This window comes from Diceros bicornis, chromosome 18 (genome assembly GCF_020826845.1).
Source record: "Diceros bicornis minor isolate mBicDic1 chromosome 18, mDicBic1.mat.cur, whole genome shotgun sequence".
NCBI classification, from domain to species: Eukaryota; Metazoa; Chordata; class Mammalia; order Perissodactyla; family Rhinocerotidae; genus Diceros; species Diceros bicornis.
This window is the reverse complement of record NC_080757.1, coordinates 38682231-38699894: the sequence shown is the minus strand read 5'-3', so window position 1 is coordinate 38699894 and position 17664 is coordinate 38682231. Positions and strand designations below refer to the sequence as shown.

The 17664-nt window shown below is 50.0% G+C and overlaps 1 protein-coding gene and 1 non-coding gene across 2 annotated transcripts; one reads left to right on the top strand and one right to left on the bottom strand.

The window, feature by feature from the left end:
- Positions 1–5608: 5608 nt before the first annotated feature.
- Positions 5609–14503, bottom strand: PSMB3 (proteasome 20S subunit beta 3). Its single transcript, XM_058560817.1, has 6 exons — positions 14398–14503; positions 13886–14070; positions 11316–11423; positions 8817–8994; positions 6911–7005; positions 5609–5712 (listed from the first exon to the last, which is right to left on the bottom strand). Exons 1-6 carry the CDS (start codon positions 14398–14400, stop codon positions 5664–5666), a joined length of 618 nt encoding a protein of 205 aa, XP_058416800.1. The 5' UTR covers positions 14401–14503; the 3' UTR covers positions 5609–5663.
- Positions 14504–15342: 839 nt separating this feature from the next.
- Positions 15343–15416, top strand: TRNAN-GUU (transfer RNA asparagine (anticodon GUU)). The gene has a single exon. It is a non-coding gene; the product is annotated as a tRNA-Asn (tRNA).
- The last annotated feature ends 2248 nt before the right edge of the window (positions 15417–17664 follow it).

The window sequence follows — 17664 nt, the reverse complement described above, 5'->3', positions numbered from 1 at the left end:
GGGGCAGAGTGGGGCGTAGGGGAGGGCTTTAGCAATGAGACTGCAGCCGGTGACACAGAGACTAGCTGGGGAGGAGGGGATGTGCTGTGTGTGCACGTGCTCACAGGATGTAGCCTCACCTGCTTACCCTTGATTTTTTTCCCCCACCTTGACCCAGGTTAAAAAGGGGTTTCCTTTCTGTTACCTTGTAACCTTGTAAGATACCTTGGGGCTAGAGATGACTTTGTGGGTTTATTTAGGTTTTGTTTCTGAAATTTCATTGCTCCAGGTTTGCTATTGATAATGATGTTATGTCATCACCCTATCCACCCTCCCCATCCCTGCCCTGCTCTCAGTTCCCTTCAATTAAAGAGGCACCCCATAGACCTGGCCAGGGGTCCCTCAGAGCAAAGTGCTCTAACGCCAGAGGAGAGGAGGTCAGACACCTCAGCCCTGCTGCATTTGATCTTGTCTGGATTAACTTTTTAATTTTATGGAGTATTGTGCACAGCTTCCTCCACCTTTCCCTCGGATCCAAGTGAAATGTTACATGATTCCTCCATCTAAATGCTGTCCTCCCCAAGGAACACTCCAGATCAACATCAGGCATCTTGGATGGGAATCAGAGACCTCAAAGGGGAGTGAGTTCATCCTCATGGGATGGTGAGGGGTCGGGGGAGCTGCTGGGCTCTCGGACAGCTGGTTCTCAGAGAACCCGTGATTATCACCAAAGCCCCTGGGCTCTCTCACTCTGGAGTTCAGATGTCCTCTCTATAAAGCCTGCTTCCCACTGGATCAAGAGGAAAGCACCTTTCGATGTAACAGGACCCTTGTGCTAAAATGATTATTTTCCCTTGGGGAAACCCTGGAAGCTGATGAGTATCAAATGAGGTCTTGTGCCCTCCATTCACTGACTTCCTTCTGACCTTCTGCCAGGCACCCTCACTTGCAGATGAGCTTTTAGCTGGGGGCAGATCTCCACACACCTAGGGTGCTCCTTGCAGAGACACCTCTTCAAGCCCCAAGGCTACCATGAAGGTAATCTGACTCCTTGTGCCTGTGGTTTGTCACCTGGATGGTTATGGCCAGCAGGGAGTGGTGCCCTCCACCTTAGAGTGTGGTGCCCAAGCCCGAGGTTGCTTCTGAGTCACTTGAGGATGTGACCCAGGAAATCCCATTTGGAGGCTTGATGTGGGATTCGACCTGGCCCCCAACCTTGGGGCCGTTTTTCCTTGATGCCCCCCACCCTAGACTTTTAGCAAATCTGCTACCCACAGCTTCCTCAGGAGTGGCATCCTGCAGCTTCCTTCAGGATCTCCATCTACTTTCTGAGCCTGCTACCCAGGCCTCAGAATTGAGCCGTGTATGTGGGTCTGTGATGCCATCAGAGCAGTCTGGTCTGGCTAGGAGAGAAAACGGGCCCTGCGTTGGAGGAGGTAATTCCTGCCTCTTCTCACCTCCTGACCAGGAACTGGGGATTTGGGATGAGATATGGTAAAACTTGTAGATGGGAAGAAAGTTTATGGAACCATTTTGAATGAATGGATTGGTTTCCTGTGGCTCCCTCCAAACCCGGCCAAGTTCACTTTCTGGAGCAGGAACCAGTACCCTCTCGGTGCCCTACCTGCAGCATTATGTCAGGGAGGAATGGAGACAGCCTTCTTGGACTCCACTGGGGCTGCCAGAACCCTTCTGGAAGAGTCAGACAGGTCAAACAACCGCCCTGGCCCCAGGAAGGGGCCATAGGTAGCTCTGAATATCAGCAGCAAGACCACGAAATGACTTGGGGAAGAACTTGGAACCAAGTGGCTCATGGAGAAAACAAATTTGATTTAGGAAGGGATTACGTAGGAATAATGTTTGGACTTGATTTCCCCACCTCCTAATCAAGAATGAAAATTTGGATCTGCTCCTAGTCAGGCCCAGCATGTCCAAAGCTTGCCAGGCTGTCCGCCAGCAGCCGCCACAGCCTTGGGCTCCCACCGGCTTCTGCATTTGGTCTGCTGATCATGTTGCTATAATTGTACGAAAAGTCTAACACCGTCTATCAGTTAAAGATGAGCTACCAGGTATCTAACTTCTTTAACATTGAGTTTTTGTGGGGTTTTTTTTTTTTTTTTGGTATATTGTTTACATTTTGAGAGGTAGCATTCTGTTTTAAATGCTTTTTGTTTTTCTGACAGTATTGTTGATTGGGTCGAAACATTTGAGCTATGGTTTGGTGGATTTTAGATTTTTTTTAAAGGTCATTCTCTGTGCTGTCTTCAGAACCTTGGATTTAGCCCTCTAATTCCTTTGGCATTCAAATGTTTAAAAGCTATTTATCTTGGTTTATACAAGTTTTCTTTCTCTTCTTTTTGTAATGATGAAGATATTATGTTTGGTTTGCAGTCTGAACATAGAGAAAGTGAACTGATCCCCAAGCTTTTGTCTGCCCCCACTCTTTTTTCCAAGTCCCACCTTCCCCTCACTGGGCAGTAAGGCCTCCGAGGGGAAGTGACTGCCCTCAGCCTCGCTCTTTGGAGCCATGAAGAAAGGCTGAATCGTCTTATGGCATCTTGGAACACTTGGGTCTCCCGAGAACAAAGGTATAAGAACAGGACGCGGCTGACTGGGTGAGGCCTAGATGGGGATAAGGGCAGGATTCCGCTCCCTTCCTTCCCTCTGCCATTTCACCAGGCACAGCTTCTCCTGTCCTGCCCCGCCTCTCTTCTCTGAAAGTCCATGGCTGAGAAAACTGGTCTCCCAGGTCTCCCAGCCAAAGTGAGGAGTCTCTGAACTCCGCTTAGACCACTAGGTGAAGGCCTCTGGCCCTTGTTCCTGTTAATGAACCACTGAGTCTTTGTCCCCCAGCGCAAGCTCCTTCCCTGTGCCCTGTGGTTTGGGGGTTATGGGGCAGGCTGGAAGCCAGCAGTTGCAGGAGCACAGACTGAAGCAGTGCTCCATCTCTCCTTATCGAGCTCAGGGGTTACTGGTCTGTGGCAGGTGCCACGAGTCGCCCCTGTGGCTCTTCTCAGTGGCACTCTCTTAAGTTCCCACCACAGGCAGCTCCTCCTCCCCTTGCCCTCTTCCTACTTCACTTGTTTCTCTTGCCTGTGCTTTAGGCCTCGAATAGGTCCCCTGGTCTTGCTCGGGGCTTGGGACTACAGACTCCTGCCCTAGTGACTTTCCCCTCTTCACAGTCTGCCAGGGCCTGCCCTGGGGAGGTGGACCAAAGACCCAGGACTTTTCTCAGTAGCCAATCCCACCCAATTGTCTTTTTACCAATTCAAGTTGGGAGAGAGAAGAACTTCCAGCACTCCCCCCAGCATTTGAGCTACTCAAGTGTTAGGGGCCGGAAGGGACAGTGTGTTTAAACAACCCTTAGAGCTCTGGCCATAGACCTTGGCTTCCCTGGTCTAGGGACCTCACTTCTTTGTGGCAGAAATGTGGGGAGTGGGGTCTAGCCCGAGAACAGGAATCAAAGGGAAAACCCATTCACACAACTGCCCCCAAATCTCCCAGCTGTCTGCAGGGGGCAGTGACATGCTCTAGCCTTCCTCTGACATGTGCCACTTAGGAAGAGTGCCTCCAAAGGGAAGAGGAGACTTGGCTGTCCCCAGCAGGTTGTGCTGAGATCCTTCGGAGGCTGGGGAGGAAACTTCCAGAGGAGCCCTTTCCCCTCCTCAGAGCCATTTTGTGAAGAAGTGGGAACCAAGAACCTTTGCGGGGATGCCGGGTGCTGCTCAGCACACCCGAGCATCGGGTCAGGTCATTGTAATAAAAAAAATGTGAATGAAGTTTAGATTCAACTTTTGGGGGAGCAGGATAAACTACTGCCCCAAGATATGTGTGTCACTTCTCGATTTCCCACTGCAATTTCCATTTTTTAAATAGGAATTTTCAACCCCCTGTGCTTGTCTAATGTCTGCTCCGAACAGTTCGAGACTCTGTTACTGTTTTAAAGTGCATGCATGTTAAAATGAATCTCCAACCCGAGGAAAAAATAAAACTCAAAAAGTTTTGTGTACACATCTTGTTAAGTGTGAGTCTTTTGGAAATGAGCCTTTTATTTTTTTCAGAATTAAAAGGTTTGGTCCCAGTTTCAGAGGCTGCTTGGGCTAAATCAGTGTATGGCGAGTTTGGAGAAAGAACGTGGTCCATGACTGGTCACCCACTTTCAGATGCAGTTAATAAGCAACGGTTAAGAGCACAGGCAGTGGCGCCATCTCCCTGTCAGCCGTCCTAGCAGCGCGCACTGAGGAATGGAAAAAGCCACTGCCCTTCACTTCTCCAGCTGTGTAGAACTAACGCTGGCTAGGAGCCACACGCTTGTCCCAGCTCTCTCTTGACTAGCTATGTGGCTGACTTGGAACAAGTCACCTCTATGTACCTCAGGTTCTCTAGCTAGACTCTAAGCTTAAATTCTTTTTTTTTTCCCCCCAAAGCCCCGGTAGATAGCTGTATGTCATAGTTGCACATCCTTCTAGTTCCTGAATGTGGGACGTGGCCTCAGCATGGCCAGAGAAGCGGTGCATCGGTGCCCGCCTGGGATCCAAACCCGGGCCGCCAGTAACGGAGCGCACACACTTAACCGCTAAGCCACGGGGCCGGCCCAAGACGCTAAGCTTAAAATCTAGTTCTAAGTGTGGTCCTGGACCAGCAGTATCAGTGACACCTGGGAATCAGAAATATAAATTCTCAGGTCCTCTGCAGATCTGAGTCAGCAACAAGCCCTCCCCGTGATTCTGACAGAGGCTAAAGTTTGGGAACCACTATGCTATACCAACCTCCCCCTTGCTTATGAGGGCATCTATACAGGTTGACAGCTGGAATCATCTAGGGGAACCTTTAGAAAAGACAGCTGCCCAGGCTGCTTTAAAAGGCCAATTAAATCAGAATCTTGAGGGATGGGATCAAAATATCTGGATTTTATTTTATTTTTATTTTTTTTAAGATTTTATTTATTTATTTTTTCCCCCCCAAAGCCCCAGTAGATAGTTGTACGTCATAGCTGCACATCCTTCTAGTTGTTGTATGTGGGACACGGCCTCAGCATGGCTGGAGAAGCGGTGCGTCGGTGCACGCCCGGGATCCGAACCCGGGCTGCCAGCAGCGGAGCGCACACACTTAACTGCTAAGCCACGGGGCCGGCCCCTAAAATATCTGGATTTTAGAAGCTCCCCAGGTGACTGGTGTGCAGCCAAGGTGAAGAAACATCGATCTACGAGGATTTTACCTGTGGGTACCTGGCTAAATTTCTATCTGAAACAATGAAAAAAGATTTAAGAGTTTCCCAGTAGAGTAGAGTGAAAAGGATTCGAGGCTTGGGAGTCAAATGAAGCACTGGTTTACATCTTTGCCCTACCACTTATTTAAGTGGCCCTGAGCAAGTTATTTACCTGCCCTTAAACAAGGATAATGTCAACTACCTTAAGTCACTATGATGATTAAATTCTAGAATGTGTAAAGCTCTGCATTCAGGGCCTAGCACATGGCAGGCCCTCAACAAGTGATGTGTGGATACCATCCCCACTGGTGCCTAGTGCATGAGCTCAAGTCAAGACGAGAGCCCCAGGGCGGAGCTACACCCTGAGTAACTGCCCACCTAGGGAGAGAGACCTGTGGTAAAGACTCAAAGCAGCAGGAGTGAAAGAAAAACTGTTTTATTTAAAAAAAAAAAAGTGGGCTCTGGGAATAGAAGGTTAGTCCATTCGGGCCTTCAGTGTCCTGGTGGTGATTTTGTCCTTCTCACTGCAGAGAGAGAAAGACAAAGCATCTACACCCATCTAGACTGCAGAACACGGCTGTCCTAACTCTAGGTTTCAGTGTTGTGCTCATGTTACATTGATGTTAGCTTGTTTCCTTGGCCTGTGGTAGGGAAGGGGAGAATGGAGACATGGGGAGACTCCAGGGAAGGCTTTCCATAGGTGGAACCATCAAGAGTCGAGATGACTCAGGGCTGGACTGCGAAGCCCTCCAAAGAAGGGAAGGCGCTCCCCAGGCCTAGAGAACAAGTAGCTTAGGAAGGAAGTGTGATGTGTTTCACTCCAATGAACATAAAAGGACCTTGGGGTAGTAAATCCTCTGTATCAGCCCCAATCTTTTTCATGGTAATTAAGCAGGCTGTCCCATAATAAAAGGGTCTAGGGCTGGCCCGGTGGTGCAGTGGTTAAGTGCGTGCACTCCGCTGTGGCGGCCTGGGGTTCGCAGGTTTGGATCTCGGGCATGGACCAACACACCGCTTGTCAAGCCATGCTGTGGTGGCGTCCCATATCAAGTAGAGGAAGATGGGCACGGATGTTAGCCCAGAGCCAATCTTCCTCAGCAAAAAGAGGAGGATTGGCATCGGATGTTAGCTCAGGGCTGGTCCTCCTCACAAAAACAAACAAAAAAAAAGGGTCTAAATGCTTATTCTGGGATGAATAGCAGAAAGCAGTGGGAGGACATCTTCTAGTTCATCCAATCAGGTTCCTGGTGATAGCCCCAAACAAGTTAAGAGGCAAAAGGGGATGGCTGTTAGGGATCTGGCTAGGGGTTGGAAAGTAGTTCCCAGTTCAGTACATCACACACTTGTGGGTTCTACACTGGTAGGAGCTGGGAGAGAGGGGAGCTGCCTAGGATTTCCATCTGTCGGCAGTAGCTCTGCTGTGGCTCATCCTACACAGGTCCCTGAGACTGTGGGGACACTGTTAAGGAAGGAAAGAAATGTCTATTGTGAGCAAGGGGAGGAGACTCAGGGTCATGGAGCCTCACCTGACACAGGCCAGGGGATTCTGGGTAGGCTCTTAGCTGCCACTCAAGGAAGCATGGATTTCTGTTATCCTGTGCCTGCTGCAAGTGCTTTTCTTATTTCACACGTGACCAGGGGGCTGGGAAGATGGGGTGTTTATGGGGGAGGGGAGGGTCAGGTGTCTACAAAGCTTCTAGACTTCTCCCAACTCATACTCACATGATGTGGACGATGACTCCCATGCCTGACACTGCATCCCGGTCCACAGCATTCAGCATGGCTTGCGAGATGGTTTCAAACAGGTGTTCTGGATCCTGCCAACAGAACAGAAGCCTTTTAATCCCCAGAGCCTTGGACGCTACTTGGTCTGGCTCCTTAACTCTCTATTCTTTAGGCTCAAGGCCCCCAGCTCTGGCCTCTCCCATGCCTGAAGTGAGGGATGGTTCCCTGGATATGGGAAGCCCCCTCAGCTCCTTCTCAGAAGGAAGCAGGGTTATGTAAGGGAAAGTTCAAGCCCCGAACTTCCTCCATTAACCAGCAGTGTGACCCTGGGCAAGTCACATGTCCCTTCACTAAGCCTCAATTCTTCTGTAAAATGAGAAGAATCCCTACTTGGCTCCTGTGTGCTTTATCAGCTGTCCGATGGACTCTTCTCCTGGGTGTCTCACAGGTACCCATTTCCCCCCAAACCTCTTCCTTCTCCTAGATCCTCTATCTTGGTTGGCTTAGCTAGAAAACTCAGGCATCCTCCATTATCTCCACCTCCCTCACTTCTGTTTTTCTGTTTTGTTTTGTTTTATTTTTTTTGGTGAGGAAGATGAGCCCTGAGCTAACATCCATGCCAATCCTCCTCTTTTTGCTGAGGAAGACTGGCTCTGAGCTAACATCTATTGCCAATCCTCCTCCTTTTTTTTTTTCTCCCCAAAGCCCCAGTAGATAGTTGTATGTCATAGCCGCACATCCTTCTAGTTGCTGTATGTGGGACGCAGCCTCAGCATGGCTGGCCAAGCGGTGTGTCGGTGCGCGCCTGGGATCCGAACCTGGGCCGCCAGTAGTGGAGCGCGCACACTTAACCGCTAAGCCACGGGGCCGGCCCCCTCACTTCTGTTTTAAGTGACCAAGTCCTCTAGACTCTTGGCTGCCCCCTCCCCCATTGCCACTACCTTTGCTCAGGACCTCAGCGCCTCCTGTAGGTGACTACGAAAGCCTATGGCATCTACCCGCAGGCCTACAGTTCCTTATTGCTTTTGACGCCATGCTAAAGAAAAAAGTTCAAACTCCTTGGCGTGCATTCAAGGCATTTCAAAAGCTCACCCCAATTTCCCTCTCCATCATCACCTCACCCCACATTCTGCCTGCACTCCAGCAGCCACAGCTAGCTCTCTCCAATCACTGAACACACCTGGCCCCTCCTGTATCTTTGCATAGGCTGTTCCTTCTGCCAACTAGGTCCTTTCTTTCCTCCTCTTCCTGGCAAACTGCATTTTAACAGGTATTTGGGTGTCCGTCTTGCTTCATTAGACTGCAGTAAGCCCTTGAAGACAGACTATTTGGTTTCCCCAGAGCCTGGCAGAGCTGGCACCATAGCCAGCCCTCACTGTCAGGCATGGTTCCAATCTTTTCATGTTTTCCTCACACCACTCATAAGGTAGGTTCTACTCTCCCCCACATTTTACAGCCAAGGAAATGGAGGCACATAGAAGTGAAGTGACCTACCCAAGAACATAACGCATTAAATGGTAGGAGGATCCGAGTCTCCAACCAGGACACCCGAAGGTCCAGAGCCCATTCTGTTGAGCTGTCTAACCCTACAACACCTGGTTAAATGTTTGTTCAATGAACAGGTGTGAGAACCCTGTAAACCCAACGTGAGGAATTTGTTGTTGTTGTAGCAAATATCTGACTGGGGTCTCCTAACAGAAGGTGCTCTTCCCTGGAGCCGGCCAACCCGCACCAAGGCCCTGGCAGATGGAGTCTCTGGACACCCTCCCAAGGCTCAAGCAACTGTCGCTTTCTCTCCTACCTGTACCATTCTCCCCATTATCTGCCAGGTAAACACATTTCTCCCTGATGGCCAAGGTGTGGGTACCTCAGAGCCCAGCCCTACTCCATGCCGCCAACTCACCATGTTGGGCTCCCAGAGGGACTCACACATCCCGTACATTTGTTCGGTGCAAGTGCCACTGACCACAAAGTCGTCAGTCACCATGGGGCAGCCAATGAGGTCTAGAGAGCAAATGAAGGGCTTAAAGGTCTTCGGGTCCAACCCTGCAATGACTGGCTCAGTGTAGTAGGGGCCAAACCTGTGGGGGCCAGGAGCAGAGAGAGAAACCAGAACTCAAGAACGCTCACTTTCCTGTTAGGCCTATTCAGATATTCAAACAAGACCCTGGCCCAGCCCTGGGGAGGAAAATGGAGGGCCCCTTGGCTTGTGGCCAGCTTTGTTAACCCTTTCCCCTTCTCCCGGCATCTGGCAATGCTCCAAGATGTTTTCCTTCTTCTTTTCTCTGACACTTACCTTCATATCCTCCTCACCCCTGACCCTCTCTTCCTCCTCCTTTCTTTGGGAATTCTGCTTTCTTCTAATCTTCCCTATCCTAATCCAGGTTCTATCACCATTCAACTCTCTATTTATACATCTATACCTCTACTCCTTTCAAAAAAGGATTTGAAGCAGTTTATAGGAAAAACACTGAAAAATAAAACTAAACCATTAATAGCAACAAGACACTCAGACTGAACACAAACTTTTGTTGAGTCTCCTAGCAGGCAAGCCAAAGAAGGACACTCAGTGAGCTGGGTTATTTTCATTATCTGCTGACAGGAAATAGCAGCTTATCAGAAACTTGTTCTAGACCCTGAGCTTTGAGAAGACTCAATCTTAGGGATCTTTTTTTTTAAAGATTTTATTTATTTATTTTTCCCCCAAAGCCCCAGTAGATAGTTGTATGTCATAGCTGCACGTCCTTCTAGTTGCTGTATGTGGGACGCGGCCTCAGCATGGCCGGAGAAGCGGTGCGTCCGTGCGCACCCGGGATCCGAACCCGGGCTGCCAGCAGCGGAGCGCGCGCACTTAACCGCTAAGCCATGGGGCCGGCCCAATCTTAGGGATCTTTACATATAAAATACTCAAAAACTTATAGCCACTATACTCAACAGAAACAGTAAGTAAAGAGGCATTATTCATATATCTTATATCGGCTCTCAGTAATTTCTAAGGGCATGATCTTAAGTTATAGTGCTGTAAAAAATAACTCTACAAATAATAATTCTAAGGTGGAGGAAGGAGTTGGGGTAGCACGCTTTGATTCAGTGTTTCTCAAACAGATCCCTGGGTATCAATTTCTAGAAGAAACTTAAAATTTTGCATTTTTCTCTCAATAAACTGAAAATAAAGTTAATATAAGAATATTCTGTATTATCTGGGTAACAACCTTAAAACTAAATACAACACAGTTCAGGGCCTGCATTGCACTTCCAGTCATGTTTATGGCAAGGCATCACCTGAAGGTCAGTGTTTGACTCTTCCTGGCGGTGCTTCACAAACAGAGGTGACTGGATAGATTCTCTGGGGTCCATGAGAAGCTTTTTCCTTTGAAAAGTGTCTGTACATTGCTCAACTTTGCAAATCACTGCATTAGCCTATCCTGCTGGAAAATCATTGATTTCAGTTGGGCTTGTAGAGAAAGCTCCCGGCTAGAGCCGCTAAGAATCTAGAATTTTTCAGGTCACCCTCAATGGCCTATAATTTTATTATCTGCAATAAACATGAGCCATTAAATATATACCTAAATGTGAGTTAATTTTTACAACATTATAAGACTTTTTTCCCTCATATAAATCAGTTTTTTTTTTTTGTTAAGCCTTTCTCAATTTGGGATTTTGATAAATGTAATTACCACATATGGCAGACAATTCACGGCTGAGGATATTAACACCACTAAAAAAAAAGGGCAACGCTTTTTTTGTTTTTAACTTTTTAATAGTAAAAAGGTAGTAATATTGTATGGAAATGGCAAAGATTTAGTTTCGAAAGCTAAAGAGTACTTTGCAACTTATCTCAAAATAAAAAGTTGAAAAGAAAAGAAAAAAAAAAAAAGCTCAACTTGTCTTCTTGCCACCAGTTCTGCCCAGAGGTATGGGGGGAAAGTGCTTATGGGGTTAGTTCTCCCTTCGATTCCATCCCAGCTTCTGCACTGAATTTTACAGTTAGGCCCCTTCTGTTCTCATCGTAAAGTCCCCAAATAGAACTGACAAAAATTAACATACCCAATTCCTAGGTTCCATGTATTCCAGAAAATCTAGTACCGACAGAATTAGCTCTGGAGCAAGGGTGGCTCCTGGCTGGGAGACGCCAGGGTATCTTTGGTGGGGTTAATTCTGTTGCCTAGAAGCAAGTTCATCTGCTATTTGCATTCCCTGCCATCTTCTGAAGTAGCCCTTTCTTTTCTATTTGGTTGTTAGGCAGGCCCACAGAAAACAGATGCCTAAAATAATAAGGATATCATCCTACAAATAAGAAATAGAACAGGAGGAATCGCCGTCCTGGGCACCCCTCCATACTACATGCCTACTTGGCCAAAGTTTCTGCACTCCCGAAGTCCCCAACTACACTTCCACTCACCGTTTCTCGTACAAGAGGTTGGCCACCATGCTCATGAGGGTGTTTGGCTTGATCTGCCGACCTTCCTTCAGCTCATATAGGTTCAGCCGGAACTTGAGGCGCTGGGCACTGTGGTAGGAGGAGAAAAATGAGTTAGTAAGTCATTGCTGAATGTCCCCTCATGTCCACCCTGTGGAGGTCAGGAGGTACTTCGGAAGACACACAATCTCAGCCCGCGCCAAGACTCCTCTCTCTCTCTCCCAGTGATTTTCTCACCAGAAGTCCAGCCTCACGTCCACTTTCAGGACTTGTCCAACATCTGTCACCTGTAAACATGCCACACTGCTAACCTTTTTTCCCTTACTTTTTTTTTTGAAGGGAGAAAAAGGGAGTTAAGAAGTAGATTTTTCCCCTCTTTTTTGAGGAATAACATATATACAATAAAACGCACAGCTCCTTCTACAGTCTTAGTGGGAGTCTACCTGCAGGCCCAGACATGGCAGCTTACAGTAGAAAGGGCAGTGGACCGAGCGCTGACCTGGGCTAGGCCTTCAACATCTCACTTAATTTTCCCACCCATAAGATGGGGACACACTCAATCACCTGGTGGTGAGATAAATGTATGGGTGCATGACAAGGTGCTCAGAACACTGCAAAGTCTTATGCGTTAACAAACAGCAGCTGCTGCACTAATGGACTGGAAGGTGCCTGAGAAAAAAGGCTACATCTCCTCCAGTGCCATCTCAGAGCCCAGGGAGTGGCCCCTGCAAGGAGCAGACCAATGCCAGACCTGCTGGAAGCAAAGCCCCAAGTCACAGGACACCCGAACAAAGGGCCTTAGACACAACCTGAGCTTCACCTTAAAGGTGAGGAAACCGAGGCCTGGCTTGTTTCTGCCCACAAACAAGCAAACTTGGTGAAAAAAGCCTCCTGAAGAAAAGGAAGTAGTGTGAGGAGAACGGCAGGGACAGGAGAGAGGGAGGCTGCTGGGGGCCTTCACATGGACAGGAACCCTAAGCGATCGTTCTCTGATTCCACCAGGACTGGAAAGAAAGAGCTGGCTGGGTTACCTCTCAGGAAGAATTTCCAAGTTTTACGTTCTTGAGACTTAGGGAGCTTTAAGGGAAATGAGAGAGAGAATTTTATGACAAGCTTCCACCCACATGAGTGAACTAGTCTCCTAAAAACTAAGTCCAGGCACTGCTGCTCTAAGGCCACCAGCGTCCTGCAGAACCTGCCATCTGTGACTATATCCTCCCTCTTGAAACCCTACCCTGATTTTTTTCCTCTGGCCTCTCTTCTTCCCTCACTGCTAAATACACAGTTTGGCTCTCAAACTGCAGCTTATTTTTTTCCCCTCCATGTATTTTGTCTCTCCAGAATCTGTTCCCATAGATTTAACATATCACCAATGCCTCTCCAGCCCTGAGATATAGTTTCAAGACCCAAGATGTTTCTACTTGGCTCGCCCTGTTCCTTCAAAATTGGTGTCAGAATCAAAGTCATCACCTTTCTCCTAAAACTAGTCCTCCCAATTTCTATATTTCAGTCAACATGCTCAAAACAGAAATCATCTTTAAAACATTTCTAGATTGCCTACATGCCAAGTACTAGTCTAGTTACTAGTAACACACACACACACCAGACCCCGACTCCACCCCCCCCCCACGTCCCGAGGCTGGCTCGGTGGCTTAGCGGGTGGCTTAGCGGTTAAGTGCACACACTCCGCCGATTCGGAGGCCTGGGGTTCACAGGTTCGTATCCCAAACGCGCACCGGATCCCGAAGGCGCAGCGATGCCCGCTTGTCAAGCCGTGCTGAGGCGGCGTCCCAGATAAAGTAGAGGAAGATGGGCACGGATGTTAGCCCAGGGCCAATCTTCCTCACACACACACAAAAAAACCAGACACAGACCTCGACCTCCATGAATGGCTCTTTGGCCTCACAATATCCAAGCAGCCACTACAGCTGGTCAGTAACAACTCTCAGAAATGCCTTCCTTTCCTTTCCCACCACTACCACCCCATTAGGACCATAACCCTCACACCTAGACCATCACAACAGTTACCTGCTTCATCTCCCAGACTCTCTCTCCTCTCAAATCACAGAAACACTGTCAACTAGATAACTAATCTAGCAGTTAATATGCACCAGCTCATCAAGAGTCAGTTATCTTTCCCATATATGCCTGCCTTGTCTCTCAACTAGACCTGAAGTTCTTTAGGGACTGAGCACAGACTTTGACCTCGGGGAGACCTGCACTGGGATCCTGGGTGACATTCATTAGCTTGCATCTTGGCAAGACACTCTCTGAGACCCTCAATTTCCTCATCTGCAAATGGGACAGCAACATGGTAAAGTCGTTAAGAGAATTAAATAAGTCCGTGCATGTAAGGTGCTTTCCACCGAGTCTGGCACAGAGTAAATGCTGGCAAAAGTTGGTTAGGATACAACTCTGTATCGCTTAAGGTGTCCGGCAAGTCTCAGGTTCGCTGGTGCCGTCTGGTAGATGACTGACCCAGGCCACTCAAGACGCCGAGCAAGGCTGTCCAAGAAGGGGCCTGGGTGTGGGCGGGGACCCCCAACACTTACACGGTCTGGACGTCGGTGGCGAGACCGGCCAAGCCGATGTACAGCCGGTCGCCCATGGGAAAGATCTTCTGGAAGTCGGTGGTCACCATCTGGGCCTGGATCCCGAAGCGCCTGTCGGCAGCGATGGCCACACAGTTCTTCCCCTTCATGGCCATGACGGCCCCTCCGTTATAGGACATAATAGACTGGGGCAGACAGGGCGGAGGTACTCAGCGCGAGGGCCAAACGCAACCATAGCCCCCGGCGCAGCCCCTGATCCTGAGGCTCCTGTACGCACCGTCCTCCACTCTGGAGGCGCCCGGACGCCCCGAATCCAGCCCTGACATGAGCGCGGTGCAGCCGCGAGGACCTGAATTCACCCCCTGGGTCCTCACCGCGGTTCGCTCCCCTTCAAACTGGAGCCGCTTCCTTCCATCGACCACCAGGCCCTCTCCGCCCCCCAAACGTCCCATGACCCCATGCCCGTTCCTCAATCCCTACCCCATGTCCTTTCTCCCCGCTCCCCATCTCACCATGACTGCGGCGTACTGGGACCTCCACTCGCCACAACTTCAGCAAACCGGCGAAGGCCCTCGCTGCGCAACCACTCCTGTTGCTTTCTCTCTAGTAGCTGAAAGGCCGACCCTTCCGGCACATTTTGGCTTCCTATTGGCTGTGCATCTCTGTCAGTCATCAGATCAGGAGTTTGGTTGAGAAGCCAAAACGGAGACAGCGGAAAGTGAAAAGTCACTGTGAGTGCGGAAGAGCCTGGCCTCGCGGTGCGAGCTGGGATCGTGGCGGACCCGGACTCAGGAGGCCAGAGACAGGGGCGGGGACGTGCGCGCACGTGGGCCGGTGGAGCCCGAGATAGGGGCCTGTGGTCCCAGCTGAAGCCTGACGGTGTTGGTTATGAACACGTCGTGTGGGTCGGGCGTATTACTCACGCTAGCTTGTTTCACTTATTCATTCCAGAAATCCTTACGTCTGTTGTGTGCCAGGCACTGTGCTAGGCTTTGGACATTCACAGGCCTAGAACGGCGCCTGGTATTTAGGAGGCGCCCATTAAGTGCATATTTAATGTTGAGAGGTGGAGGGGTCGGGGGAGGGTGCCGCAGGTATTCTGCAGCTGCAGGGGTTCAGCTGCAGAGGGGAGGTTTGGAGGCCGAAGGTTGTTCTGCTTTTGGGGACTCTCAGCAGATGGACTTTACTTATCTCCAAGTCTCAAGTCACCCTAAAAAGGGACGTTCCGGGCTTCCCCATATCTTCCTTCCCCGAGGAAGCCGGCGACGATCTCTCCCAGAGCCAATGGGGGAGAGGCGTGCGCGTCCCGCCTCCTCCCCTCCCCTGATCGGGACCCTTCCCTCTCTTTCCAGAGTCGAGCTTCTTTCGGCCCATTGCAGAATTTCTGTTCTGCCTTCTGCATCATCGCAGGCTCACTCCTATTGACTCGACTCACTGCCACGCTGGTGATTGTCGCAGTCTCTGTGGCGCAATCGGTTAGCGCGTTCGGCTGTTAACCGAAAGGTTGGTGGTTCGAGCCCACCCAGGGACGCTGTCTTTCTCTCCCGTTTTTAGTAGAAAGGGGAGGAAAAAGGGAAACTGAAGTGTTATTCTCCCAACCACTTAAAAGCCAAATTTTGTATTGAAATGGCAGAGGTAACAATTTTTTCCATAGCAAATCAGAGGGTCATTGTGATTGAAAACTCGCTATTGTTCAGTCAATGGTGGGATAATTTCTCCACCACTTCACCTCCTAACCTCCCACCCCGCCCCCAAGCAGGAAAAGCAGACAGAGGTTTTTGTCTCATTGTGCAATAGGTTTCAGATTGCATTTTTCGTAGGATTAAGAATGAATTTGCAGTGGAGGTTGGACAGTTTTCCATTGTCTGCCTCAATCGATGTTACAATCTCAAAATATTACATTTGGAAGGGAAGAAAATACCGCGAGAGACAAAGGCAGCAACAAACTGAGGGATAAAGAGAAAGATGAGAAAGGGAGAACACAGCTTGATATACAGAGAGGGGACGTGACAGAGAAATGGGCGCGGTGAGTGGAAGGAAGACACCGAGAAAATGGAGAGAGGGAAAACGGAAGCAGTTAATATGCGAAGCATCAGGAAAAGGAAAACAACAACAAAACAATTTTTTTCTAGAAATTCACAGAAGTGGGGAAGAGGATGGGGAAATAGAAGCAGAAACTGACAAAGTATATTGTTTTGGGGAGAGAGGAGTAAAAGACGCAAAGGTCAAGACAGTCATAAAATCACTAGCGGAGCCGCCCTCTCCCACACTGTCAGCACCTTCAAGGGGATCTTATCCTTGCAGTAGCTCTCAGTATGTACTGGAAATAATTACCTAGATTACTCGGGTTCCTGCCCTCTGGAAGCTTCTAGCCTGTGTCAGACACAGTGACCCTTCTGATGAGAGGTGTCAGCTGGAGGACTGTGTGGAACTACAACTAACACAGAATCGAGGGGGAAGCATTGGCACCACTGTCAGCCAGAGGCGCATCCCAGGGTGAGGGGTGGGAGCCTTCACTTTTATAGAGGAGCTAAGCAAAGGACGCCCTCAAGCAGTTCCCTTTGACATATGGTCTCCCTCAAGACTGGGCTCAGAGGCCTCTTCTGAAAGCCCTGCCCCTCGCTCACAGAGGCTTAATGGGCGCTCACAGGGCTGGTGGGGGCAAATGGGAGGGATACACAGTGCCATGGAAGCTAATGGGACAGGCTGTGTAGCCCTCTGGGTTTGCCCCCACTGGCCTGTGAGCACCCTGAGGGCAAAAGCCGGGCTCATCAGCTTTATGTCCTCCGTGCCTAGCACAGATTTGACATTGGCACATGACAGGTGCTTCTTTGCCGGGAAACCAGAGAACTTCAGATATGAAAAAGGTTGGGTCAGAAGGTTCTCCTGATAAACCAGAAAGGCCAGCGATGTGAGGACGGGTCGCCCAGGATGGAGTTGATTAAAATGAAGTTTTAGTGGGTAGTGGGGTCTTCAGCATGCCCCTTCTGACTTATGGTTTGCTCGTGGCTGGCGCTTAATAACTGTCTGAGGAACAAGTGAACGGACCCCCGGTGAGCACGGTGGCCCCCTCCGGCAGCACTCCAGGATTAAAGGGGCCGCAGTTGGGACTCAGAGGGACGTCAGCTCTCTTCCTACTAGCTGATATCCTACCCCTCTGCCCCCAGGCAGCCCCTGGGTGCCCCTGTGGCTTGTGAGTGGGACCGAGATCTTCGCGAAGCCCCTACAGGTTTCTCTTGCCCGAGATCTTCTAGCCCGAAAGGCGTGGCAGACCAGGAGTCCCTGCTGCGCTCCCCACCCCGGAGGGCGATTGGGGGACAGAGAAGGAGGCGCGAGTCTTCCCTGGCAGAGTCCAGGATGCCGGCGACTCACTTGCCTTAGGGACAGTGGGCGTGCCCACGCCAAGAGCCCCCTTTCCATGAGGAGCGGCGAACTCCCGGTCTCCGCGAGCAAGGACAGGGGAGCAGGTGACCAGATCCTTCCCCGGCCCTTCTCCTGCGGCTTCTCAGACAACTCCCTTTGGGCGGAAATCTCTCCCGCCCTTCCTCTTCTTCCCCGCCCCCATTCAGCCGGTGTGGCCTGAAGGCTGAAGCTGGGGTCACTTGGCGGCCAGTATCCGCAGGTCTCCCGGTCGCCGGCCAAGGGTGAAAGCATTCAGTCCGGGAGCCCAGCTTTGGGTCCTCCGGGGCTTCGAGAAAGGAGGGAGGAAGGAGGAGGCGGCAGGTGCTCCGAAGCTTGCGGAAGATTTGTCTCCTAATTTCCTAACTCGAACCACCCAC

What these genes read in the sequence shown, in the direction of transcription:
- PSMB3 (XM_058560817.1), bottom strand. An exon ending in CCCTCTGGGAGCCCAACATG is followed by an intron (nt 7,006 to 8,816) that starts GTGAGTTGGCGG and finishes TTCTGTTGGCAG; the next exon opens with GATCCAGAACACCTGTTTGA. An exon ending in GGAGTCATCGTCCACATCAT is followed by an intron (nt 5,713 to 6,910) that starts GTGAGTATGAGT and finishes CTCTCTCTGCAG; the next exon opens with TGAGAAGGACAAAATCACCA.